The 25515-nt window shown below is 43.2% G+C and overlaps 11 protein-coding genes across 11 annotated transcripts; 8 read left to right on the top strand and 3 right to left on the bottom strand.

Annotated features, from left to right (window-relative positions):
- Nucleotides 1-129: 129 nt before the first annotated feature.
- Nucleotides 130-1918, bottom strand: O0I10_007747 (uncharacterized protein; the record flags this gene model as incomplete). Its single annotated transcript, XM_058487759.1, has 10 exons — nucleotides 130-168; nucleotides 240-313; nucleotides 370-416; nucleotides 481-607; nucleotides 661-936; nucleotides 1001-1053; nucleotides 1113-1354; nucleotides 1413-1554; nucleotides 1661-1756; nucleotides 1812-1918. The coding sequence occupies 10 exons, from the start codon at nucleotides 1916-1918 to the stop codon at nucleotides 130-132; spliced, it is 1203 nt and encodes a 400-aa protein (XP_058341581.1).
- A 1291-nt stretch (nucleotides 1919-3209) lies between these two features.
- Nucleotides 3210-4744, top strand: O0I10_007746 (uncharacterized protein; the record flags this gene model as incomplete). Its single annotated transcript, XM_058487758.1, has 4 exons — nucleotides 3210-3458; nucleotides 3524-3631; nucleotides 3691-4155; nucleotides 4229-4744. The coding sequence occupies 4 exons, from the start codon at nucleotides 3210-3212 to the stop codon at nucleotides 4742-4744; spliced, it is 1338 nt and encodes a 445-aa protein (XP_058341580.1).
- Nucleotides 4745-4816: 72 nt separating this feature from the next.
- Nucleotides 4817-7158, bottom strand: O0I10_007745 (uncharacterized protein; the record flags this gene model as incomplete). Its single annotated transcript, XM_058487757.1, has 7 exons — nucleotides 4817-4964; nucleotides 5034-5555; nucleotides 5616-5915; nucleotides 5976-6620; nucleotides 6684-6829; nucleotides 6889-6984; nucleotides 7042-7158. 7 exons carry the CDS (start codon nucleotides 7156-7158, stop codon nucleotides 4817-4819), a joined length of 1974 nt encoding a protein of 657 aa, XP_058341579.1.
- A 1421-nt stretch (nucleotides 7159-8579) lies between these two features.
- O0I10_007744 (uncharacterized protein) lies at nucleotides 8580-8957 on the top strand (the record flags this gene model as incomplete). The annotated part of the gene is made up of 2 exons (XM_058487756.1): nucleotides 8580-8589; nucleotides 8659-8957. The coding sequence occupies 2 exons, from the start codon at nucleotides 8580-8582 to the stop codon at nucleotides 8955-8957; spliced, it is 309 nt and encodes a 102-aa protein (XP_058341578.1).
- A 1639-nt stretch (nucleotides 8958-10596) lies between these two features.
- Nucleotides 10597-10968, top strand: O0I10_007743 (uncharacterized protein; the record flags this gene model as incomplete). Its single annotated transcript, XM_058487755.1, has 2 exons — nucleotides 10597-10603; nucleotides 10667-10968. 2 exons carry the CDS (start codon nucleotides 10597-10599, stop codon nucleotides 10966-10968), a joined length of 309 nt encoding a protein of 102 aa, XP_058341577.1.
- A 2989-nt stretch (nucleotides 10969-13957) lies between these two features.
- On the top strand, nucleotides 13958-14863 carry O0I10_007742 (ribosomal protein S8.e; the record flags this gene model as incomplete). Its single annotated transcript, XM_058487754.1, has 5 exons — nucleotides 13958-13961; nucleotides 14036-14066; nucleotides 14144-14185; nucleotides 14251-14782; nucleotides 14852-14863. 5 exons carry the CDS (start codon nucleotides 13958-13960, stop codon nucleotides 14861-14863), a joined length of 621 nt encoding a protein of 206 aa, XP_058341576.1.
- Nucleotides 14864-15282: 419 nt separating this feature from the next.
- Nucleotides 15283-15765, top strand: O0I10_007741 (uncharacterized protein; the record flags this gene model as incomplete). The annotated part of the gene is made up of 2 exons (XM_058487753.1): nucleotides 15283-15501; nucleotides 15565-15765. The coding sequence occupies 2 exons, from the start codon at nucleotides 15283-15285 to the stop codon at nucleotides 15763-15765; spliced, it is 420 nt and encodes a 139-aa protein (XP_058341575.1).
- Nucleotides 15766-16377: 612 nt separating this feature from the next.
- On the top strand, nucleotides 16378-16587 carry O0I10_007740 (uncharacterized protein; the record flags this gene model as incomplete). The annotated part of the gene is made up of 1 exon (XM_058487752.1): nucleotides 16378-16587. The coding sequence occupies one exon, from the start codon at nucleotides 16378-16380 to the stop codon at nucleotides 16585-16587; it is 210 nt and encodes a 69-aa protein (XP_058341574.1).
- A 246-nt stretch (nucleotides 16588-16833) lies between these two features.
- On the top strand, nucleotides 16834-18225 carry O0I10_007739 (uncharacterized protein; the record flags this gene model as incomplete). The annotated part of the gene is made up of 7 exons (XM_058487751.1): nucleotides 16834-16941; nucleotides 17001-17063; nucleotides 17120-17259; nucleotides 17328-17539; nucleotides 17604-17697; nucleotides 17760-17920; nucleotides 17984-18225. The coding sequence occupies 7 exons, from the start codon at nucleotides 16834-16836 to the stop codon at nucleotides 18223-18225; spliced, it is 1020 nt and encodes a 339-aa protein (XP_058341573.1).
- Nucleotides 18226-18308: 83 nt separating this feature from the next.
- Nucleotides 18309-23493, bottom strand: O0I10_007738 (uncharacterized protein; the record flags this gene model as incomplete). Its single annotated transcript, XM_058487750.1, has 20 exons — nucleotides 18309-18591; nucleotides 18655-19181; nucleotides 19236-19323; nucleotides 19383-19486; nucleotides 19548-19673; nucleotides 19741-19797; nucleotides 19855-19918; nucleotides 20070-20138; nucleotides 20198-20289; nucleotides 20353-21103; nucleotides 21166-21435; nucleotides 21505-21878; nucleotides 21937-21968; nucleotides 22037-22159; nucleotides 22236-22290; nucleotides 22350-22503; nucleotides 22563-22624; nucleotides 22687-22749; nucleotides 22819-22972; nucleotides 23045-23493. 20 exons carry the CDS (start codon nucleotides 23491-23493, stop codon nucleotides 18309-18311), a joined length of 3897 nt encoding a protein of 1298 aa, XP_058341572.1.
- Nucleotides 23494-23873: 380 nt separating this feature from the next.
- Nucleotides 23874-24425, top strand: O0I10_007737 (uncharacterized protein; the record flags this gene model as incomplete). Its single annotated transcript, XM_058487749.1, has 1 exon — nucleotides 23874-24425. One exon carries the CDS (start codon nucleotides 23874-23876, stop codon nucleotides 24423-24425), a length of 552 nt encoding a protein of 183 aa, XP_058341571.1.
- Between the last annotated feature and the right edge of the window lie 1090 nt (nucleotides 24426-25515).

The raw sequence follows: 25515 nt of genomic DNA, 5'->3' as shown, positions 1-25515 counted from the left end.
ATCCCAGCGCTGTTGGATCCGACAATGCGCACACACACACGCAAAAAAAAAGAGGGACATACATCCGGTGCATGTCAAGTCTCTATATATACTCACTCTTGGAGGGTGGTGGATGGGGGGGGGTATTCACTAACTTGATTGCCAGCTTTGCCATGCTTCATAATATGCCTACATCATCCGGGATCTTAGTCGTCGTTGTCGTTGTATACCCCACAAAAAAAAGTTGTCAAACCACATACCCTGTATTCTTCTGTAGTCATGTTCCTTTGATCTTCTTCCATAATCTCATTCAATGGTACCATCCGTCCATTCACTATATCCATGCGTTTAGTATCTCTTGCTTTTTCCCAAATGCGTTCTCTATCTTACCAGATACAAGTGGCACATCTTCAAACTCTTCCTCTTCACCATCCATTCTATAAAAAGAAATCGCAAATGGATGAGCACCCTCATCAAAATACCTTCCTCCCCTTTTTTTACCTCTCCTCCAACATGTTGGATCCTTCTGTGTTTTCCACAGTTTCAAATTCTGGTTCTTCTTCTGCATCCGATGCATCCAAAGCGGCAGGAGCTGCTTGACTGAGTGATTCATAGTACTTGGCGTAATCTAAAAGCACATAATGAGAAAGGCGTACGTGTGTGTCTATACATGATACTTACAATCATGACGATCCGCATCAAACTCTTCTTGAGCAACCTCCTCAAACATTTCATCTTCATCCTCATTCTTCTTTTCTTCCACCACCTCCGAGGTCGAAGCAAGTGCATCGGACACCGTACTACGTTGATGCCAAACAGGTAACATGTTTTGCTGGCGTTTCTCTTCGGCTTCTTGTTGTTTTTGACGACGTGCTGCTTCATTGTCCATTTGAAGATCCACAATAATTTCACCTTGTCCGGCACCTGTATCCTGAGCAATAGCCAATTCATGGTCATCTAATTCATCAAGAGGTTGAGCATGTGTATGTGTATATGAAAGCGATCGTTTGTATATGTATACCTCGAGCATGACCATTGGTGCCTTTGCTGGCTGCGGATGGCTTAAAGATGTAACTATATACATTTCATGGTTAGATCTCTCATGTTGCTATGCATCCCCCTGTTGTTGTTACCTTGCTGGAATCACCAAAGAATCCGTTTGCTTCAATAGCGAAATGATAGGTTGTGATTGTTCTTGTAAACGCGTCAATACTTGTTGGCTGTCTTGTACATTCTCAGCATTGTCATTTTCCTCCAACACGCTGCTGCACATGTCACAGTGGAAAAGACCATCTCCTCCTGATAAAGCAATGGCATCCAATGGTGTGAATTTGCGACTGCAATTCGGACAGATATATCCCTTGTTTTCTGATTGCTATATAAACTCTCATTCAATACCATGCTGATCATCATTACCATCATCCTCTACTTACCGTCCTTAGATTATCTCGTACGATTGTCTGCATCTTGTACATTTTCCACTTGACAACATCGACAAATTCCTTGTAGTCAAGGTAGTAATACGTCTTTGGAACGGGTCGCTGATCTTGTTTTCTCGCCTCCATACGCGTTGCCCTTTTTGCAACATAAGCGTCAGTCTCCAAAGCACGCATACACATACACACGCACACGCACACACACGCTCTTTCCCTCTCTCCCTGATCTCAAAGAGAACACCAACATTTTTAAGAGTCGATCTTGTTTCAACTTGCCACATATCCGATGGACATCGCGTGGTGCCATTTTCAAGGCCATGACGAGATCTTCTTCCCGCACACTGAAGATACATAAAGATGAGCAAAAGAAAAGGACACAGCTTGGCCAATCAATACCCATTGCTGTTTGGAGGTGCATTGTTCAATTCGTCCAAGATGACAATGTATTTCGGTTCATAGAAGGCACGAGCTACTCGGGCAACCAGAGCTTTAAGGACGTCCATTATGTATACAGAAGGGAAAAGAAAGTCAAGCAGCAGCAACCAGCAACTTGTAGCGGAAGATCTTTTTTTCAAATGTCAAAATGGCTCCCCGCCACTGCTGCTATAGTTAGACACCCACACCACTTTAATACATCATCAATGAAAAGGGCTTCTTCATCCATCATGATTTACATACTTTGTTGTGATTGTTAAACCTTGTGCAAGCCGCATGTGATGTCTTGATTCATTGTCAATCACTCATCCCACTATGTATAATGGTCGTTGTTGTTCATTGAGTTCATTGTATCATATGATCCTATCATGGAGTAATGCTGTTGTGACAATAGCACATGCACCACTAAGCTGAACATCGACAAATGTTAGCGCTCCCACATCTTCTTATCGCTTGAATCAATAACTGGGTTGCCCCCTTTGTGACATAGAGCCATATCGTATTCCTGCTCTCTTTTGCACACAAACGACTTATCCAAATCAACTTTGGATGAAAATGATCCTGGGTATCAAAAAGGCACCTTGAATTTACCTTTTTCTTTGTCTCTATAACAAATGGAAGGGATGGTAAAAAGCCAAACAACCATCACCTACTCTTGTTGTAAATAGCACTCAATTATTAAATCTATTCCCTGAAAACACACAAATACGAGCAAGAGCGAATCAATGACTAGGTACAACTATAGGCACTCATAAAGTGATACGTGGGCTGAGTGGATGGTCTGTGCGCAAGATAGGCTGATATGGGGATTGTGTTACGTCAGTTGAGCACCACATTGTGATCCTGCAGATTTGTCTTTGGATGAATCAAGTGATCTGACGTCGTATAAGCAAACACTTGTAGTAGCCAAAGAAGTCCCTTAAATCACGTTAGGCACCGTGCACAATCTCATAGTCAACAACAAGAAATACTTTATTATTCTATTGTCTACATTGATGATGGTGATGACAAATTACATTAAAGGAATGCACCAATCCCATCGACTTTGTGTAGTAAAAAGTAGTAGTAGTAGTATCATGTGAATTACACACCCACCTCTCCTAAAGCAATCCATCATGGTAATCATGGTCACCATCACTTTATTATCAGATGACGACGCATCTTGTCAAATCAATACTTGAGATCTCCCACCTGTAGTAGTAGAAGACACCATGTGGAGTGGGGTTGTGGGTGGGGGGGTGGAATGTATATCATCACTAATAAGGATGTGGGATCCGATTTCAGGTGGTGGTGATGCAAAATGTTTAAATGCCGAAGAGAGATAATGGACTCCACTCCTTCTCCTTGTCTTTGATATAAATGGCCAACAACTACGATCAGTCGTCTGATGTCGATTCGGCAATGGAACAGGACGTCCCAATTACCACCACAGCAACCACAGCTCAATATGACCAAGAAATATTATCGGATGGCGAGGAACATGCCCGACAGCAACCAGATGCGAAGACACACACAGAGCAAGTGAACGAGGCCGATTTACGCAAGCTTATTATGGCGATTCAGCGGGATACTAGTATTGATCGGCAAGAGAAGGCTCGAAGGATGCAGGTAGATATCTAAACCCTATAGCTCTATGGCAGGCTTGCTTATGATCTGTATGTATGTATATATAGTACTTGATGTCGCATGGCACTTTACCCACACCACCGGAAACGTCAGCGGGTTCAAGCGATACACAGGAAGATAAACCCAATGTAGACGATGCTACCCCTTCTTACCATGTAAGTGCATATACATACATTACCATGATCGATGATTGACATGTGGATGTCATTTTTAGGATGAAGCCAATGGTATCTTAGGATGCAAGCATTATCGTCGCAAAGTGAAATTGGTGGCCAACTGCTGTGGTGTCATATTCCCTTGTCGCTTTTGTCACGATGAAGTGAGCGATCACAATATTATTCGACATGAAACCAAGGAGATGGTATGCATGCAATGTAATGAGCGACAACCAGCCAGCCAGCATTGCCGTAATTGTGGAATTCAAGTGGCAACGTATTATTGCGACAAGTGCAAACTCTGGGATGATGACGAGAACAAGTCGATCTATCATTGCAACGATTGTGGGATATGTCGACAAGGAAAGGGACTTGGCCAGGATTTCTTCCATTGCCATAAATGCAATATTTGCATGTCCATGTCCATGAAAGATCGACACCGATGCATTGAGCGGAATCTGGAGAGTGATTGTCCGATTTGTGGCGAATACATGTTCACAAGCACAACCACCGTCATTTTCATGGTAAGTAATGGAGGATGAGGTGACATTTGGGAGAGATCAAGAAATGACTCATTCTCTCTCTTTTTTTTTATAGCCATGTGGTCATTGTATTCACAAGCTATGTTACACAGCCTACATCCAAACCTCCTATCAATGCCCAACATGCCTCAAATCACTGGGCGACATGTCCGAATACTTTGAACGACTCGATCGTGAATTGGAACGTCAACCCATGCCTCCAGAGTACGAGAAATACGTTTCTTATATATTTTGCAACGACTGCGAAAAGAAATCAAGAGCAAAATACCACTTTTTCTATCACAAATGCGAACATTGCAAGAGCTACAATACCACCGTATTAAAGACCGAGAACCGAGAAGAACAAGAAGAAGGCAAAGAACCATGTCCTGAAGGTCATCCAACAACAACAACAAGCACAGCAATTGCTCCTGGATCAAGTTCAGCTGCTGGTGGTGGTGCATCATCCTCCTCCGATTCTAGAAACAATGATCATGATTTCATGCAAGCGCATGGCGGCAGTGGAGCTACCGGCAATGGATCATCTTCCTCATCATCAGATCGACCCACATCGAGTAGCAATAATTCATAGAAGAAATCAACCTGGCATTAAAAAAACACTTTCATGTATGGGCAGTAGTAGTAGTAGGAATCGTTTATTGATTTATGGGTTAGGGGGTTGTTGTTGTTGATGGTGTCTTTGTTCTTGCTGTTGCTGTTCTTGCAATGCTTGTTCTACATTATCCGCTAAAAGTTGTTGAACTTCAAGATCTTCTTGTGTCACAGCACCCAATAAATGCTCATCCATGTCTCTATTAATACCACCCATCAGTGATCATCCATGGCTATTTGTGTTTGGATAACCCCTCACCCCTACTTACGGTTGACCATCATCGTCACCCTCTTCTTCGGGAAATGCACCTGGTAAACGACCCCCTTGTTGCATCTCACGTTCTATCAATTGGCGGATTTCATGCATTCGTTGTGCTGGTAATCGGCGACCTGCCAACAGGGTCTCTAGTATGTTTTCGAAAAAGTTGCCATTGCCTTCTCCTGCTGCAGCTGCACCCCCTCTTCCTGAACGCATCCGATCGTTGATATCGTATCCTGAAATAGAGTCGGAAGGTGGTAGTGGATCATACATGTGATAACTGCTTCCAGTGACTGAGGAAGGTAAAAAGCCCAAAAGCGTCTGGATATCGGTAAGCACCACGTGACGAGAGACACTGAGAGGGATAGCGCCATGTTGCTCGCATGCCAGTGATCGCGTTGCCTCTTTGATTTGATTTGACACTGCCAATGCATTCTTTTTGAACCATGCCAATACCTCAGGCTCCTTGAATAACTCATGTGTTCGCTCAACAAACAATGTCTCTAGCAATTCCAGGTATGGCTCAGGTAAACTATATGTGTATTAGCATCATCCCCATCCATCCCACCTTGGCCCTTTTCATTTATCGTACCTCTTCATAAAGGACGCATCATCCAATGGTTCACCAAGTTTTTCAAGCATCTTTGAACACACGGTGGGGAACTTTAAGACAGCCTGTTGCAACTCTTCCTCTCCGGATGATGACAATTTGTACTGAGCATAAGCGGCTGAGAATGCAAAGTTGGGCATGGAGGTAAGATCCACCGGATACATGGTACCATCATTCTTCCAAGTTGTTGCCATGCGTACAACAAAGTCATATTCACGTGCACTCAATGCATAAGAATCCAACGACAACAATGCACCCAAGGGATCACCTTCAGGATCTAGACTAGGGTAGTTGTTAGCACACACCAAGGTTCTCCATCTTTATCTTCATCCTCCCATATACCTAAAGAGCAACTTGTTGAATTCAAAGGCGGTTCGCCAACAACCACGACGTGCAAGGAATTGAATGTGTCGAAAGATGGCCAAGAAAAAGGAACGATTCTCTGAACGTTGATAAGAAAGACGTGCTGTGCCTGAGCTGAATGTGAAATGGGGATGGAAAGCGCGTTCACATGCATACAATGCACGCTCCACGAAATCGCCTGCGACGCTCCAGTCACCACTTTGTTTGGCCATTTCAGATACTTGCAACAAGCAATCAATGTGATAAGGATGACGTGCCAATAAAGCCATCAAAGCATTGGGATCATGCATCGCCACACCATTCAAAAACTCGAGTTGGGCATCTTGATATTCATCATCATGTTGAAAGGCAAAATACGATATCTGATTGCTGGTGGTCTTGAGCAATTCCATCGAAAGACCTTGCTTCTTGTACGGTGGCCAATCCACCTTGGGAGTCGTCATTTTGGAACGCTTAAGCACACGTCCTGCTGTCCTGCTCTCCTTGTTGACGACACGCGATCCAAACATCCGCTTCATCTCGGCTTCAGCATCCAAATGTCGATAGTTGACCGATAAGAATTCACGACGTTCATGCGTGTTCTTCTCCAAATTATCATCAGCTGTTGCTGCTGCTGCCGTAGAACTGAAATGAAAGGGTGTTAGCGTCAAAACATCCCATTACATACCCACCTCTTGTATCTTTTACCTGTCACCTGCCACCTCTTTAAGTGCTTGATCCAATTCTTCCATGGTCATCTCTGATACATCAGTGACCTTTGCCTTGCCCTTCTTGTTCTTCTTCTTGTTCTTCTTTTTGTTGTTGCTTTTTGTCTTGTTGGATGGTGGTGGTGGCTATGATAATAGGGATCAGCCATAAAAGAACAGGTAGCTTTTGTTATGCATGCTCTTACACTAGCAACACGAGGAGGGCTTACAGCTGGTTCTTCTTCTGGGGCTGATTCCTGGGCCTCTTCGTCGTCGTTGTCGTCGTCATTTCCTTCATTGAGCTGCGGCAAGCATTAGAACAAAGTGGGTTGTTGCAAGCTATCGACAAGATCAAGTACCAAATCGAAGAGGTTTTGTTGAGGAGCAGTTGTAATTTCCTGATCGGATTCGTCGGATCCTTCCAATTCCTCGAGCTCCTGTTTCTTTTGGAGTCGTCGTAGTGCGCGTGAAGACATGGTACAAGCTAAAGATGTGAAGCCGGAGAATCAAGTTTTGGACGTCGATCGGGATTTGTGTTCACTGCTGCAGGTACAACATAGATGGCCTTACTATAGAGCTCTTTGTCATCCATAAAAAACCTTGACATTATTATGATTTGAGACTGTTTTGTTATAGAAAGTGGGCTATTAACATGATAAGCCAGAAAAAGGCATGGACTCTATACTGGTTTATGGGTTGGGATAGTTTTTAGGTCACCCCATTCGATATCTGTTACAGCATGAAGAAACGGCGTATTCCCTACCCCGGATAGCAACTTCATGCATTGACGTATAAGCTACGTATACCTCCATATCCCTTTTATGAAGCCATCTTGGTTTTATTCCCCGTTTAGCATGTACGCTCTCATCAATGCACTCAACTTTTGCACAGCAGCAAATGCACGTCTCCTTTGCTATTTGACTTTTTTGATAGCTTTCATTACTATTATTGCTACATCATGCTGGGTCAAAAACGCTTCTATTATCTTGGCATTGTGAAGGTGACACCCATAAATCAAGGCATTATGTATCCCGAAATCAAAATGATGCCGCTACCAATACATACAAGATCATCCAAGATACGTCGACGCTTGTTGCCAATCCTATAATATGACATAGCAACCATCCCTGATACCACCTCAAAGACCGGTGTAATAACAACGAGTGCGATTGAAACTCGATCATGTCGAGATGATTTGCAATACGATGAGGGTTGTTTTCTTTAACACAATAATCCTACAGCCTGCTGTCACGGATGTTGTCACGCCAAGTGAACGAAATCTTAGCACTGCATGCGACTTGTAGACTCTTCAACTATCCATCTGATCCATTACTAACCACCAAAGTCGATCCCGTCAAAGCATGAATGCTATTCTATTTATCATTTCATCAGCTTTTATGACGTCTTCTCAACGAGACACAAAGATTGCCCGCGTTTCAAAAGCATCAACAACAATGCTCGGCATGATGATCGCTATCGGGGTGACACAGCAGCTGAAGCTAGGTCATTTTGCGTATAGGCTACATGGTGATGTTGTTTTAGCATACGTCTCTATAGCTTGAAACCATTCATCGGGATTGCCACAAGACTAAAGAGTTGAACTTCCTAACATGACGTTACTAGCTGCTATGATGCTTGTGAATGACTTTGGCATAAGCGGAGGTTGCCTTCCTATTCAGGAGGAGGACAAGTGTGCATTGACCTTGCCGTTACGTTATATACTCATATGCTGTGTTCATTCTTTGCATTCTTGTTTATGGATCCACTCACGGGCTTGTTCCAAGTTAGGCTTGATGGCGACGTAATTTCCCATCTCACTCAGCTCACACGCTTGCATAAAATATAAAAGGGTGATGATTGATACTGCTTTTTTTCCATAGTTCTCATTCCATTCACCATGTCATCAGGTATAGCACTGCTGTCACAAATGTGTGGGCACCACCCAGACCTTGAACTAAGCAACAAAAAATCGATAGGTCCTTTCTTTATCAGAGCGTTTTACAAGCCAAACGTTCCAAACGAAACGATTTCCGCGCATGTCCAACAGCTTCAAAATGAAGGAGCATTGATTTCAGAAAATTACTTTATCGAGGAGCATATACCAGAAAATGAAAGAGGTTATGTCTGTCAAATCAACAGCATCCACGAATTGCGTCCTTTCTATACCTCCTTTGCCTCTTTTCTCGCCAAGGTCATCCCACAAGGACCGGTTCCCCAAGAAGCCTTGGGTGTGATTCAAAGTAACATCACCCATGCGATCGCACAACATCAATAAAAACTTCATCATGTCACATGTGTTATTTGCCAAGTTACTTTTTTCACGTTTGGATGTATTGTAAACGCACACGTATGTGAGTATTCAAAACCACGGTAGAAGATGTATGTATGCATTGGTGGGTAAGAGCTGTACCTGCTACAATGTCATGCTGAGCATGAAACCTGATGGCTGTCAACCATGTCATGTGATCCAGCGATTCCCAAGCATGGCCATCCTCCTCATCAAGCGTTTTCTGATTTCATAGCATAACACCCAATACACCTTGCTTTATCAAACATCGTCTTATCAGCTGCTACTCCCTAGATTCAGATCCATTTTTAGTCCATTCGACTGCTAAGCTATCAAGAGACTGTGTAGCTATATAGATCAGGAGGTACAAACATCGTTAGCTTTTGAGCAGCTAGTCGGCTTAATTTCACACGCGTATTACCGCTATCGTGCACCTTGTGTTTCACGGCATGCCTTTTTGGTGGTTTTGAATGGATCTTGCTTTGGGTACCATAACAGGCATCATCATCCGTTACTGCTGTGTACCATTTGCATGCTTTCTGGAAATCCAAAAAGCGAACATGTTGGTAGGTAGTATACAAGAAGGGAAATAAAAACGAGTGATTTTAAATGAAGGATCATTCGATGCTTGGCATGAGCAGAAGATGCCACCTTCGTAATAATGCTTCATCTTTGAGGAAAAGTGAGATCCATCCTTGTTTGGGATTTTCTTAAGTGATGGGTCGAGCCTTGATCACTCTTCAAGGCGTATACTTATGGTACCATGGATGATGCAGAAAACTACCTAGGTTTCCATACTCAGTGCATGCATCAGGAGGACTTTGATGTTTCGCATATACAACACCGTCCTCAGCTACTACTTCTTCTAGTGCCGTTATCGCGCCAAGTAACAAAAGCTTCGCATTGTATGTATGCCCCTTCAGCAACTCTACTATCCTTTTGATCCTTTATCATCGCAAAGGTTGATTCTCTTAAACCATGAAAGGTTTTACATAAATCCGTTATTCATCATCTTTCAACGTGTCTTTTTAACGAGGCACAAAGATGGCCCGCATTTCAGGAACATCAAATTCAACCCCCGGTGTGCATGATCATCACTCATTTCATTACACTTTGTTACTATCGGATGTCACAGCATCAGCTTGAAGGGCGTCCATTTGTTCATAGATCTATTATCATTCATGTAGGTATTATCCATGGAATACACGTTGATGTTGTTTTAGCATACATCTTTATTGCTTGATACCATTCACCAGAATTGCCACAAGAATAAAGTTGAGCCTCTTCACATGACGCTAGCTATGCTCTATGAATGACTTCGGGAAGGTGGCCGTTAAGGATTGGCATAATGCGGAGATGACATCTTTTGGGAGGAGGTATGCTGTGCCACGTAGTGTGCATTGGCATCGCCGTTACGTATGCTCCTATGTTGTGTTCACTTTTTGCGTTCTTGTTACGAACCCACTCTCGGCCTTGTTACCCGTTAGGCTTGATGGCAACGCAATTTCCCAGCTCACTCGGCTTTGCATTACACACACACGCTTGCATAAAATATAAAAAGGCGACGATTAATGATGCCTTTTTCCATAGTTCTCATTCCATTGATCACTTTTATCACTGCTCCGTCATGTCAGGTATAGCGTTGCTGTTGTAAATATTGGCACCCAGGCTTTGGACTAATTAACAACAATCAATAGCTCCTTCCACAATCAGAGTGTTTTACAAATCAAACGTCTCAGAGGAAACGATTTCCCATCATATCCATCAGCTTCAAGGTGCCGGAGTAGGTGTTTTAAAGATTTTCCTTTCTGCTGATGAGATAGCAGCATATGAAGGAGGGTATACGTGTCACGTCAACGACACCCGTCAATTGCATCCTTTCTATACTACCTTTGCCGCTTCTCTCGTCGAGGTGCGCCCAGAAGGACGGCTTGCCCCTGAAATCCAAGAGGTGATTGAGAACCAGATCGTTCCAGCTATCGAACAATCTCAACAATAAAAACATCATCATGGTGCCACATGCGTCATTTACTATTGTATTTGCCAAGAAGTTACTTTTTTCATGTTTGGGTGTAATATCAACGCACACGTATGTGAGCATTCACAACCACGGTGGTGGGAGATGGCATTGGTTGGTGGATACGGTATTGTGTGTATGCATCGGTGGATATCCGTAATCTGTACCTGCTGCAATGTCATGCTGAGCATGAAACCTTGATGGCGATTAGCCACGTCATGTGATTCAGCGATCCCCTAACATGGCCATTCTCCCTATCAAACAGTTTTTAAATCTATGCCATTGCACCCGATACACATCGCATTATCAGACATCGACTTGTCAGCTGCTACTTACTAGGTTCAGATTCAATCCCTGTTCATTTGGCTTACAAGCTATCAAGAAGCTGTGTAGCTATACAAGATCAAGTACAAAAATACGTTATCTTTTAAGCGGGACGCATGTCCTAGTACGGCTTAATTTCACACGCGTAGTTGTGTAGCATACTTGTATTCCACGGCATGCAAAGGTTTGCTTCCTGTGATAACATTTGATTTCCTTTTTGATGCATTTGAGCAGCACCTGCTTTTACTGTCATATTTAGCAAACATCATCCGCTACTGCTGTTGTGTGTCATGCATACTTCCTGGAAACCCGGAAAGTGAGCATGTTGATAAATAGTATACAAGAAGGGAAATACACAATACAACAAGCGAGTGGTTTAAAAAAGAAGGATCATTCGATGCTCGGCATGAGAAGATGCCATCTTCGTAATGATAATGCCTCATTTTTGAGGTATGGTAAGATCCATCCTTGTATGAGATTTTCTTAAGTGATGGATCGAGCCGTGATTACCCTTCAAGGCGTAACGCTCTCATCGACAAATGAGATACCCCAACAATGTAAGCATCAGACGAGCTTTGGCTTTCTCCCACACAACACCGCACCCGGCACCTCCATCATTATCATCCCAAGTGAATGAAAGCTTCGCGTCGTATGTATCTCCCTTCAATAACTCCGCTATCCTTTTAATCCTTTATGATCGCTATGATTGATTCTCTTAAACCATGAAAGGTTTTACATAAATCCATTATTCATCAGCTTTCAACGTGTCTTTTCAACGAGGCACAATGATGGCCCGCGTGTCAGGAACATCAAATTCAACCCCTGGTATGCACGATCCTCACTCATTTCATTACACTTTGTTATTATCGGGATAACACAGCAGCTTGAAAATGTCATTTTGTGTACATATCCCTTATCGCTCATGTAGTATTCTTCATGGATTACACGATGATGTTGTTTTAGCATACGCCTATAGTGCTTGAAACCATTCACTGGGATTGCTACAAGAATAAAGTTTAACCTCCTCACATGACGCCACCTCTGCTCTATGAATGACTTCGGAAAGATGACCAATTAAGGCTTGGCATAAAGCGGAGGTGCCATCTTTCCGGAAGGAGGTATGCTGTGCCACATAGTGTGCATTGACATCGCCATTACGTATGCTCCTATGCTGTGTTCACTTTTTGCGTTCTTGTTATGAATCCACTCTCGGCCTTGTTACCCGTTAGGCTTGATGGTAACGTAATTTCCCAGCTCACTCGGCTTTGCATTACACACACACGCTTGCATAAAATATAAAAAGGCGACGATTGATGATGCCTTTTTCCATTTTCCTCATTCCCTTGATCACTTTTATCACTGCTTCGTCATGTCAGGTATAGCGTTGCTGTTGTAAATGTTGGCACACAAACTTTGGACTAGTTAACAACAAGCAATAGCTCCTTTCGAAATTAGAGTGCATTACAAGTCAAACGTCTCAGAGGACACGATTTCCCATCATGTCCAGCAGCTTCGAGATGCTGGGGTAGATGTTTTTATGACTTACCTTGCTGCTGATGAGATAGTACAACGTGACGGAGGGTATGTGTGTCAAGCCTCCAACACCGACCAATTGCGTCCTTTCTATACTACTTTTGCCGCCTCCCTCGTCGACGTGTGCCCAGAAGGAGAGGTTCCCGACGAAGTCCAAAACGTGATCGAATACAAGATCCTTCCAGCTATCAGACAATCTCAACAATAAAAATACCATCATTTACTATTGTATTTGCCAAGTTACTTTTTTCATGTTGGATGTAATAAGTATGCACACGTAGGCATGTGAGCATCAACAATCAGGGTGGTATATGGCATTAGTTGGTGGATACGGTATTGTGTGTATGCATCGATGGATATCCGTAATGCGTACCTGCTGCAATGTCATGGTGCGGATGAAACCTTCATGGTGATTAAACCACGTCATGTGATACAGCGATACCCTAACATGGTCATTCTGCTCAGATCATCAACCTACATTTCCATAGCATCACTTCCAGCCAACACAAAACATTGCTTTCCTTAGCACATCCATGTTAACCGTTATCTAGATTCAGCCTTTGTGCGGTTTTTGACCACACACCTCTATATGTATCATTATCGAGCAATGGCATTTTCCTTTTGTTGGGAAGCATGATGGTGATGATAATGATAAAAGGGGCCAACGGAGTACCTTGTTAAAAAAGCGGCGTCTATTACTCTATGGACATACAATGCTATATGATGCGTATTGTTTGGAAATCTCAAAGTGAGTGGCGATGTGAGGGTTTGTGTTGTAATAGAGGGGTAAAGGAAAGAGCAACAGCTTCTTCGATCGATCGTCCCACCAGAAGTGCAGCTCAGCTTACTAACATGCGCCATTCAAAGCCCCTGTACAAAAAAATCATGGATGTAAACGCATTACAAGGCATCTCAAGTGCAAGTTTTTTATTCTTATAGTTGCTATATTTACAACGTGGAATAGAGAATCAAGAATGAGGTGCATGTAATAAAGGTGGGGGGAAGTGTGGTGGTTCAATTAAGGAAATTCGGAGCTGCCAGCTACGCCGGGCAATGATAGGCCAATGTCTTTGGCATACAAGGGATCCTTCTTTCCTGACCACCATAGACCAGTATGGGTAAGTAGAACATCCATCCATCATGGAATTCATCCATCCAACATCTTGCTAATCCATCGTATCGTTGTTATCAGGTATCAGCCGATCTTCATTGAGCAAGTGCTCGTAAGTGCATTGTGGAGAACTCGCCTCTCTCATTGAAACATGTGTGTGTATACTGACCATGTCGCCCATTCTTGCAGCAAAACGGGTGCTAAGCGCACTCCCTACCGCAAAAAGAGAAAGTAAATGTCAACAATGGAAGGATCGCATAGTGCATAATGGGGAGACTTATGGATATGAATTCTAGGTTCGAGTTGGGTCGTCCTGCTGCCATGACCAAGCTTGGTGCCAAGCGTGTCCACACTGTGCGCACTCGTGGTGGTAACTCCAAGTTCCGTGCTCTTCGTTTGGAGTCTGGCAACTACTCTTGGGGCTCTGAGGGTGTCACTCGCAAGACTCGTATCTTGACTGTCGTCTACAACGCCTCCAACAACGAGTTGGTCCGTACCAACACTCTTGTCAAGAACGCTGTTGTCCAAATTGATGCCACTCCTTTCCGTCAATGGTACGAGAACCACTATGCTCTTCCCCTCGGCAAGAAGAAGCTCGCTACTTCCAAGGCTGAAGAAGTCGCTGCTGCCGTTGCTCAAAAGTCCAAGAGCGTCCAAAAGAAGGTCGCTGCTCGTCAACAAAACGGTGCTGTCGACACCCTTTTGGATGATCAATTTGCTGCCGGTCGTCTTTATGCCGTCATCTCTTCTCGCCCTGGTCAATGTGGTCGTGCCGATGGTTACATTCTTGAAGGCAAGGAGCTTGAGTTCTATCTCAAGAAGATTAAGGTATGGAGATGTCTTTATGGATGAAAGGGGGTTTCTCAATTGCTAACACATTTCTCTTTCTTATTATAGTCTCGCAAGTAAATCATTTACGTGTTCAATAAATGGAGCTGCGAACTTTTTCAATGTACATACTCGTTTCGTTTGATGAGGAGATTGGGATTATTGTTAGATGGATACGTTCAAGAGCTGCTATTCGGATGCATTCACGTGATCATCATCATTGAAAGTGGAATGGTATTGGCTTAGGTCATTTGTAGGGTAACAATGGATGAAGAAACCAAGTACGGCTTTAGATCAAAATGAGGGTGTGTGGAGTGATTGAATTTGTGGGACTAGAAAGTAATAAAGTACAATCGCATATAAAGGCTTTATCTGATGGGTGCAGGAGGATTAAAACATACTGGGAGGGGTGGGAAAGGTGGGAGACAACATTTTGTAGCGCTGAGTACATACATCTTGCTCTTCATCCACATCCTTTTCCGACTTTATCCTTTACTGTAATGAACGATCGCTGGGCGCGCTTCTATGGCAGCGCTCAGGGTATGACATTGATATCATTTTGCCTTGGTTTATCCGGCAGCGTCCTTGGTGTCACCACATTGCAATGGGCATTCAAGGAAACCATGACAGGGCAATTGATGCAATGGCGACAAGACATTATCCACATGCGACAACGACTCGAGATCGGGGGTGGTGTGCCTTACTTGTTGCGTGACCAAGTATGTGGTGTGATATAGCATGTATCCCTCAACGCATGGTTTACTAAATCATTCATTGTTCAGGGCTTTGTGGCTTACCTTAGTGAACTTCATCGATCACGCTATGACAACAAGGACAGCTCAATGAAACGATATCTACAACACCAATGGAATCAATCCATCATTTCGATTGCTGCAGCATTGAATCGTCGATTGGCAAGACAATATGAACCTTCTTCTTCCTCCTCCTCCTCTTCTTCAGTAGTAGTAGCAGCAGCATCATGAACAGCACGCTTGCATAAATCATTCCCCTTGTACATTTTGATCAACATCCTCCTCCTCCAGTGCAACCCATTAAAATCAATCAATCAATCAATCAACAAAAGACATGTTCTCCACACATTGCTAAGCAACTTGTCGGATAAGGAATATGGTTTGCTCTTGTTTACCCAAATATTCTGGAATGTTTGTGTTGTTGTGTTTGACATGTGTAGCCTCCGTAAATATTAAACGCCAGTTAGCATTGCTGTTTGATCTATGTGATGTCCGTGATAAGTGATCCTGATATGATTTTCACCTTTGACAAGTGACATCCACCCTAATATGATGTAGTACGCATGTCCCACCATCACCCACGCTCATTCAATGTGGAGCCCCCTATCCTTGTTGAAATCATTGTTTGCATTTCAAATGATACTCAGCGTTGTCATCATACCTTTTATAAATGTGGAAGACGATGGATATGGATGATGACGATGATGATGATGCGGAGTATCATCTGCCCGTGTAAACAGTTTCAAGACCTATTCTCTCTCTCCATGCCGGCAGCAGCTGATCCCCATCTTAAAGGGCATTTCGCTGTTGTCTCTTTCTTCTTTTGAAAATCACAAAAAAATAATGATCAAAGACGCCGTCAGCCATGAAGAACGTACGCCGCTATTCAAATATTATAAAAGTATGGGTGGCATCCTCAAGTTTGGCCAAGAGGAACAGCAACAACGAGGGTCTTTGTTTGATGAAAGGATCGATGGTGGTTATGGGTGGATCATTACAGCAGGTGCTTTCCTATGTCACTTTCAGGCCACTGGGATTTCTTTTAGCTGGTAAATTGGATGCCTTACTTTATGATTACAACGCATTTGAATTAACAGAGGGTCGTTTCTAGGGGTATGTATACATAGTAGCAAAATCATCAACCGAGGAGGGGGAATCATCCATTTGTTAAGACCATGATGCAAATACATAGGTGTGATGCAAGATTACTATGAGCAACATGTATTTCACAACACGCACAATGTTGCCGTCAAGCTCAGTTTTGTTGGGACACTTCTTGTGCTTGTTACTTATTCCTTTATGATCATCTCCACCTTCCTGGAAAGCGTACTCGGGCTCAAAGTATGCCTGATCATTGGCAGCTGTTTCATCAGCACCGGCATGTTTCTTGCAGGCTCAGCAACACAAGTAAGATCCAAAGGCATTATTGTTGTTGCTAGGTTACTAAACGACGACATACATTATAGATCTGGCATTTGTATCTATGGATAGGTTTATGTTGCGGCTGTGGATGCTCCATTTTCACCTCTGTATGTAGGGTGCTTCACATCTTAGGATGATGATTATACTCAATTTTCTATTCTAGATTGCCATGAAAATCGTTCCAGAATGGTTCGATCGTAAACTTAATACAGCCATGGGAATCAGTGTAAGCAGTGCAGCATTAGGCGGCTTTGCTTTTCCTTTTGTCATGACCTACTTTAATGACCTTCTTGGAGCTACATGGTAAAAAGAAAAAGATGACCACATGTTTTTTTCACACAATCTCACAACAACATACTACGATCATATAGGGCATTGCGATGCTTGAGCATATCATTTATCGCTATCAACATCGTTGTGTGTAGCGTGATTCGCAAAAGAAGGTCTCCTACGCCACGAAAACGAGTCGCCCTTGACGAAATCATTCGATTGGGGCTATTGCGAGATGTCAATGTCATCATCTGGTGTGCTGTCGGATTCTTTCAAGTGTTGTCAAATTATGTCCCGTTTACGTTTTTGCCATGCAAGTGTTGTTGATGCAATCCAAACAGTACAACCAAACACCACTAACACCCCCTGTGTTTTAGCTTATGCAACCTATATCGGTCTATCACCCTTCCAAGGCTCTGCAGTGATCTCCATTGCATCTTTGATCAGCGTTGTCGGGCGCATTTATGCTGGGTACATATGTGGCATAGTATACCTTTCTCGTCAACAATATCTAACATAGTCATGGTATCAAGGTACCTTGCAGATAGCATTGGAAACATCAACACCTGCTTTATATTCATGTTTTTGAGTGGGATTGCCTCCATTGTTGTCTGGACACTGGCTCGCAATTATTTTTCATTGCTAGTGTTTGCTTCACTTTTTGGATTCTTTGGAGGCGTATACAATGCGTTGCGTAAGTCATGATGCCCTCCCAAACAAATGCGTACTAATAAGCATTCTACTACTACTTTTATAGAAGGACCGATTGCTGTCAAGTTATTTGGGCTAGAGAATTACTCTGCAGGCTATACATTGATCATGCTTTTAAATTGCCCTGCTATTTTTGGTCCCACTATTGCAAGTGCAATCGAAGCTCGTAGTGATGGTGAACCTTTCTTAACTTACAAGCTGTTTTATGGCCTTGCTAGCATCATCAGTGCCATGATTGTGCTCGTACTTAAATTCCGCATTGGTCAATCACTCACTGCCAAGGTTTAATCTCATCGTAGCATGCAATCCATTTCTCAATTTCATCCTCCCACTTCCTTCCTTAGAGTGTGTTTTAAAAAAAGCTTGCGCATTTATTCACTATCATCAAACACAATCTTGTTATTGGCATTGCCCTTTCCACTCAATGCTGAAGCAATCATCATTTGTTCTTGTCGTTTTGCTTGCCATGATGGATGGAATTCTTCAGGCTTGAGCAATCCAGAATCCTTCTTATTGTTGTTGTTGCTGTTGCCGGATCCTTCGTTACCCTTTGGCTTGAATGCAGGCTTTCCTTTTGCTATACGATTCTGAATCCGTTCATCACGTGCTTGCCTCACATGCTTAGCATCCTTGCCGTATTTCTTTTCCCATTCCCTAATACATCAACGAGTTCGTTAATCTATCAACATGGTGAATAGTAGGAGGATGTCCACTTACTGTCGTCGTTGTCGTTGACCAGGACGATTCTTTTTCTTTTCACCATTGTAAAACTTGTCAAAATCTTTGTCCACCCAGTTGTCAGACATCTTTTTCGATCGTGCATTGTCATGGTGTTCATTATCCTCATTGTCGTCATCGTCATCACCACCCAAAGAGTCAACAAACATAGACGATGCTGTAAATACTGAATCTTTGCTGGTCTTGATCTTTTTGTTGGGTCGATTCTTATGGTCCTTATTATTGGATTCACGCTTTGTTTGCTTTTGTTGATGCGTTGGTAAAAAGATGTTCTGCAATTCGTCGAGTTGCGTGGAAATCAATTCCTGTACAGACTTGTGGCGTAGTATCCGACCATCAATAGCTGAATGCATCGTCTTTTCTTCTTCTGTAGTAGCTGTATCAGAGGTGGTAGTAGGGGCTGATTCATTCAATACATCGATAACAAGTGGAATCCGCTTCAACTCTTTGTGCTTCAACATCTTGTTCCTCAGCGTCTTTTCAGCAAATGCCTCCACGTCAAGTTCCTAATCCAATTACCCCATTGAGTATATAAAAAGCCTTCTCATTCTCCATTTTACCTTTAATATATCAAGTTCTTTTTCATATTTGGGGATATCTTCAGGTGATGGTGTATGTTTCTTTGTCGTCTCCTTCTCATTGTTGGATCTGCTCGTAATTCGAGAGTGAGAACATGTATCCTAGCAACACATGAATGGATCACCTACTCTTCCAAAGCTTTACGAGCTTCCTTGAGCTTCCTCAATTGCTTTTGTATCTCCATTGCTTTGCATTTCTTGACATTGCTTCTCAAGGCCTTGGTCACGTGAAACTACAGCCATGGTTAATTGGGGGGGAATGATAGGGTTGAACAAGATAATGCTGCTATGTACCATTTTAGTCGTGAGCTTCTTTTTTCGCACTGCGTCGAGTTGTTGCTTGAGCTTTTCCTTTTCTTCTTCGGTCAAATTGGCACCATTGTTGTCTGTGGCTGATTCCTTGGCAGGAGATTCGCCGAGCTAGGTAGGCATGGTTGAGTAACACTGATCGCAGAGAAGAACGAGATCGATCACTACTGCTACTTACTTGTGTTGAAAGCTGTTTTATCTGAGATTTAAGGTTGCCCTTGGAAAAAGCTTCCGTCTAATAGATCGCGTTACAATGGAACTGAATTCAGAGCGTCAAGATCGTTTACCGTACCATAGTGGCGTGTGTGTGTGTGTGTGTTGGTTGCCTTTCGCAGTAAAAGAAGAAGCAAGATTTCCTTTCCTCTCTCGGTGTTGCAAGCGGAACAATCTCCGTTGATCACATGACCACCAGGCACTATCTACCCTCCTTTTACTACCCACATCATCCATCATAGGCGCAAATGGTATCGTATCGTTTATTGCTATGTAACGCACATGCCCCCATACAATGTAACCATGCCAAATATCCAAACAACGTGCATCATCATTAAAATAAGGCTATGTGACACGCTCTCACTATGGAAGCCCAAGTTTAAACACATGCTATTGCCTTCAATTCCTTAATTCATACGTACCTCCAGAAATCAAGTAATGCCATAAGAATAATGGGATAAAGTACCACCGGAATAGGTGCATATGGATGACATGGATAAGTACAAGAGGCGACCTTTTTTTAAAAAAGAATCAATAACAGCGCCCGGCTCAAGCTCGTTATTGTTGAGTATCATACCTTAAAGATGGCTGTCGCTGTCTTGACTGCCACCAAGATGGAATCCCCTTTATGCACTGGACCAGTATTATCAATTGACATTTTGCTCGAACTCGTTGGATCATTCGCACCGAGTAAAAGAGGTGTTGTTGATTGTTGATGGTCATTGCTCATTCGTCTCTTTTTGATACCACCTCGTCGTCCAGGATAATGGTTTGTGTTGTTTGCAGATGTTGGGTCATCATCATTATTATCATCCTCATCATCATCAATATCCATTCTATCATCATTTTGAGAACGAGGTGGTTGTGGTGGTGGTGGAGGTGGATCATCGGCACTCAATGGTCTATCTTCATCCATTGCTAAGGGTTCGATTTTGCTGCTACCATAATCCAATACGGATGGCTCATTGGACACCATGTTGTTGGTGGAGACCATATATTCAGGAGGACCCCATACATTAGGATGACGATGATGATGATGATGATCGATGGCGGGGGAGGGTGAGTGATTGACGGGTGGTATATCTTGCAACCCAATCGAAGACGAAGAAGAATTGGATGGCCTGAGATTGGCAATACGTGAGAGGATTTCTTGACAAGAGGGTCGTTTTTCTGGATCAACCGAAAGTAATCTGCGAATCAACCGCTTCAATTCATGTGGTATATCAGCTGAAACATCTTGATGCCGTAACGTTTCCAAATCTCCTGGGTTCATCATGGTCTCATCATAATCATTGTATATGTCAAATCGACTCTTTGGAAATTCGACACTAAAGCATAATGTAAGGTTAAGCACATACCATAAACACTCCAACCATGAAGGGGAACTTACTCTCGGAAGGCCAATATTTCCTCTCGCAATAGATCAATATCATCAACATTGGTATAAGGGAGCTTCGTGTAGCATAGATAATACAGCACCATGCCAAGCGACCACATGTCAGCTTTGGGTGAATATTCCACAAGATGTCTACCGCGAGGATCCATTTCAACATGCTCGGGTGCCATGAACTCCATGGTGCCAGTTGCCCCAGTGCGATCTTGATCTGGTACACTTTCGAGATCTTCGCATTCTCCAAAATCGGAAATAAGCACCCGAGGTCTATTTTGACAACATTCTTATGCGTTAAAATTGGATGGATGGATCACGTGTAGAAGAACAACAACCTACATTCCAGGATGATCAAATGCGGCCCGCCATTCATTGGGCTGGTCTCGATCTCGATGCCGTGTATCCCATTTCAAAAGAAGATTCGGTGGCTTCAAGTCTCGATGTACAATATTCTGCTGGTGTAAATGGGCCAATCCTTCAACGATATCCAAGAATAATGACCATATCTCAGGCATGCTAAGCAATCGCTTATAGGTGGATGGCGTCGATGTCGTTGTATGTTCCTGGGTGCTTTGTTGCTGTTGTCGTCGAATCCTTTCTCGTTTAAGCTGTGATGCCGATTTTTTGTTGTCAGCTTGTTGAACAAAAGGCTTCGTCGCAGGCACGTGTTCAGGTTCCATGTACTCTTCCAAATTACCCCCATTGGCACATTCCTGTTTATAAACCCAAGTTAGTCAATAAACATTTCATAGGCACCTTGAGTTATACTACCATAAGAATGAATAAGCATGGAATCTTGGGCCCTAGTGCGTATACAACATGGTAAGCTCTTGATTCCAAAACAACCTGCTGCTGGTTGATAACAACTTACCGAAAGGAGAGGGCTGACTATACTCCAGCCAAGCATGTTTATAGCTAACAATGTTGGGATGTCGCAAACGCTCCAATAGATGCACTTCTCGTAGCATTTTGACCAACCAAGGATGATTGTTTCCTAAAATAACAATAGATGCCATTAAAGTTCAATAAGGTGCTTGTATCCAAGGAGAATGAATGATCCTGCGACTTACCCACTGCTACTTTTTTGACAGCATATTTCCCTAGCCGTACTCCATCCAATTCGTGCTAAGATAGCCAAAGTCAATGAACCCTTGCAATGGGTGTAACATGTGTACTATACTTACTTCACAGAGAAATACACTGCCACGAAAGCCACGACCTAGCTTTTTCTTTTCGACAAAGAACTTTTCATAATAGCCTTCATTGAATGCATTGACGTTGAGATGGATATTGTTCCCAAAAGAAGATGGTATGCTTCCACGCGTCGTGTGCGGTGATCTATTCCCAACGTTATTAGTGGATCGAGTATGACTTTGCCCAAATCATCATCACTCAACTGAGTAGGTGTCGATGCCAAAAGTCGAAAGTAGTTTCGATCCATGAATTCAGGCTCTCCTGTCTTTAAACCAACACGATGGTCAGCCACCAAGCATGTCATTATCTATATCTCCAATGACTTACATCATGTTTCGATCGAGCAGTAGGAGGAGAGAAGGGTCGATGACATGTGGGACATTCGCCAAGCTGTAAAATGCATGGGTTTTAATGACTCGAACTCGAATGGTCTCCTTGTTGTTGTCATCGTCATCCTACCTGTATTGGACTACCATTAGGAGGGTGCGTAGTCGTGGTAGCTGCTGCTGTTGCTGCTGTTGCCATAGGATCCTCGGGAGGCATTTGACGACGCACTGTCACCAAGCGACTTTCTCGGTTGTATAATACCACTTGTCCACTCGTGTTATTGCGTCTATGGGATACACACATATTACGTGAGTGAGTGAGCCCTTTTGCTTTCTAATGGCACCTCCCCCAATCTTACGAGATGACGGTCCATTCTCGATAGGGAACAAGTTCAAATGAACGAACGGCTTCAACAGCCCAATTGTCGGAGGAGGAGGAGGAGGAGGACAATGTGTTGGTAGAAGCAGCTGCAGTATCCACGCCCGAAGGTGGTAACAAGGCGAATTGCGAATGACTATCCAGCGATCGACTACGTTCTCGTGTATTGGAAGAGGCATTGTCAAAGAGTTTGCGTTGCCAAAAGGTGCGATCCAATGAAAGGTAATGATGGCGAGGACTGCTGGGAGAAGGTTCATAATCGCTTGGTGAATAAGGCAATGGTAACGGAACGCGTGTAGGTGGTGGTGATGTAGAAGGAGTTTGGTGTCTGTTGTATCTCGATAAACTTGTTTCTGGTTCACTTGAGCGACGTACATTGCGTGGATGTGTCAAAGAGTGTTGTAAGTCGACATCATCGTGAGAATCCATTTTCTTGTATGTGTGGGCAAGAAAGAGTTTGGGACGAAATGCGCATGAATTACAAGCGTTCACCTGCTGAGTATGAAACAACCACACCACTCATTTCCCTCACTCATCTCTCCCCAATCTTCGTATCCACAACGTCATTTTTTTATCCTTAAACACACATCCCTACTATTTGAACATGGAAAAGATAAAAAAAGGCATTGCGACAAAAAGCTGAATCAAGCAAAGTAGGACAATGAGATGGGACTTGGTGGTGGTTAGTCCTATGTAACAATCAATGAGTAAGTATAGTGTCACACAACAACCACACAAAGAGGTATAAAATTGCCATTTTCGTTCTGACAAAAGAGAAACGCTTCTTTTTCTTCTCCTTTCTATTCACTATGCATCTTTTACAAATGAACAATTCATTGAATACCCTACTTTTGACATTGGTTACGCTTACTGCTGTTGCCATGGCAGTGGTTGCCATCGAGCCTACAAGTGTACCTTTGAGTGGCCCTAGTGGTACGGTTTGCGCTGCCGTGGTATGTCCTAGCTCGGATGGAAATTCAGCAGCAGCACCATGCCCAGAACGATGCAAGGATGCTTGTGTGCAAGTTCAAGACCCCTGTTGCCCAGACCAAACAGTAGCCGTGTGCAGTGATGAATATAGTTCAGTCGTTGGAGGAGGAGGATCTTCAACATCAGCAGTGGCTTCATCTGGTGGCCCATCATCATCATCTTCTACTGTCGAACCATCAGCTTCTGCAACCTCCACGACAGCTGCTCCATCTGGCTCCGAGGTCCCGAGCGAGAATCCCTCTTCTTCTTCTTCACCAGCAGCTGAATCATCCACTGAACCTAACAACGAAGGAGGTGCTGTAGCATTAGCAGGACGACCCGGTGTTTTGCTTCCATTGGCATTGTTAGTGATTGCCATGTTGATGGGCTGATAGTAGTAATAGTCGAGTCTTGAATAAAATTGTTACATGTACAACCACAGTCTTGGATCGGACATTGGCGTGGGAGATGCAGCAGCATGCAAGTATATAAATCAACCTAGCAGCGTGACACCACCCGTTCTCATTGGTTGAAATCAGCATAACTATAAAGTGTGTATACCCTTACTTTGGGTTACCATGCACACCTTTTTCTCGATGCAAGCAACGAAATGCATGATGCATCGCTTGGCAACGTTTTTCCTCACCTGCACAATGTGATTCGTTCTTTAAAAGAATAGGTCCAAAATAAAAGAACCATGTCAAGTAGTAAAATCTAATGGTAACATCAAGCATCATCATCATCACGTGCTTATACGAAAACAAAGTGCTCATCGAATCTGCTTATTGTCACTTTTCAGCGCATGCCCATCATGATGCTCATCTCGATGTCGGGCCCAATACTTTGGTACCAAATACAAGGATATAATTGGATGATAATTAGCATGTATTAACGATACACAATGATGGACCGCGGGTAGCGTTCCGAAGATAAGCATGACCTTGGGCACTTGAAAACGTGTACAATGATTGACATTTGTTGCATTGGGTGCTTTCGTTGTTGCTCTAAAGATCATGTTTTGCGAATCCTAGTGACCACTAGTACTGCTACAACAGGTCAACGTGTCGTTATCGTTGTCAATGTGTATCATCGCTTTTTCGTAATAATTGCATCCATGATAGCTAGTGGTAATGGACCAAGTCTCTATTCCTATTATGGATCGACATGCAATCATAAGAGCTTGCATCGTCGGTTATCGTGCTCCGATACCTCACACAAAATGGATGTTGCCTACTATCTAGTTCTATCATTGACATGAGGAGAGCCAATCAGATCCATAATAAGATGCATGGGATTTAGGTCAAATCGGCCGTCGATTGTTAAGCAGTCCCTTAAAAAGGTCCAAAACATCCATCAAAGAACAACCTGACGGTGATCATGATGAGCCACTACTACAACTGCGTGCATATAGGTAGCATGACCATGAAGATACATGCATACAAAGCTTGATGATCGGTCAAAACCGCAATAAATATGCACATC

This window comes from Lichtheimia ornata, assembly GCF_029851405.1.
Source record: "Lichtheimia ornata isolate CBS 291.66 chromosome Unknown scaffold00038, whole genome shotgun sequence".
Lineage (NCBI taxonomy): Eukaryota > Fungi > Mucoromycota > Mucoromycetes > Mucorales > Lichtheimiaceae > Lichtheimia > Lichtheimia ornata.
This window is presented reverse-complemented; position numbering and strand designations above follow the sequence as displayed.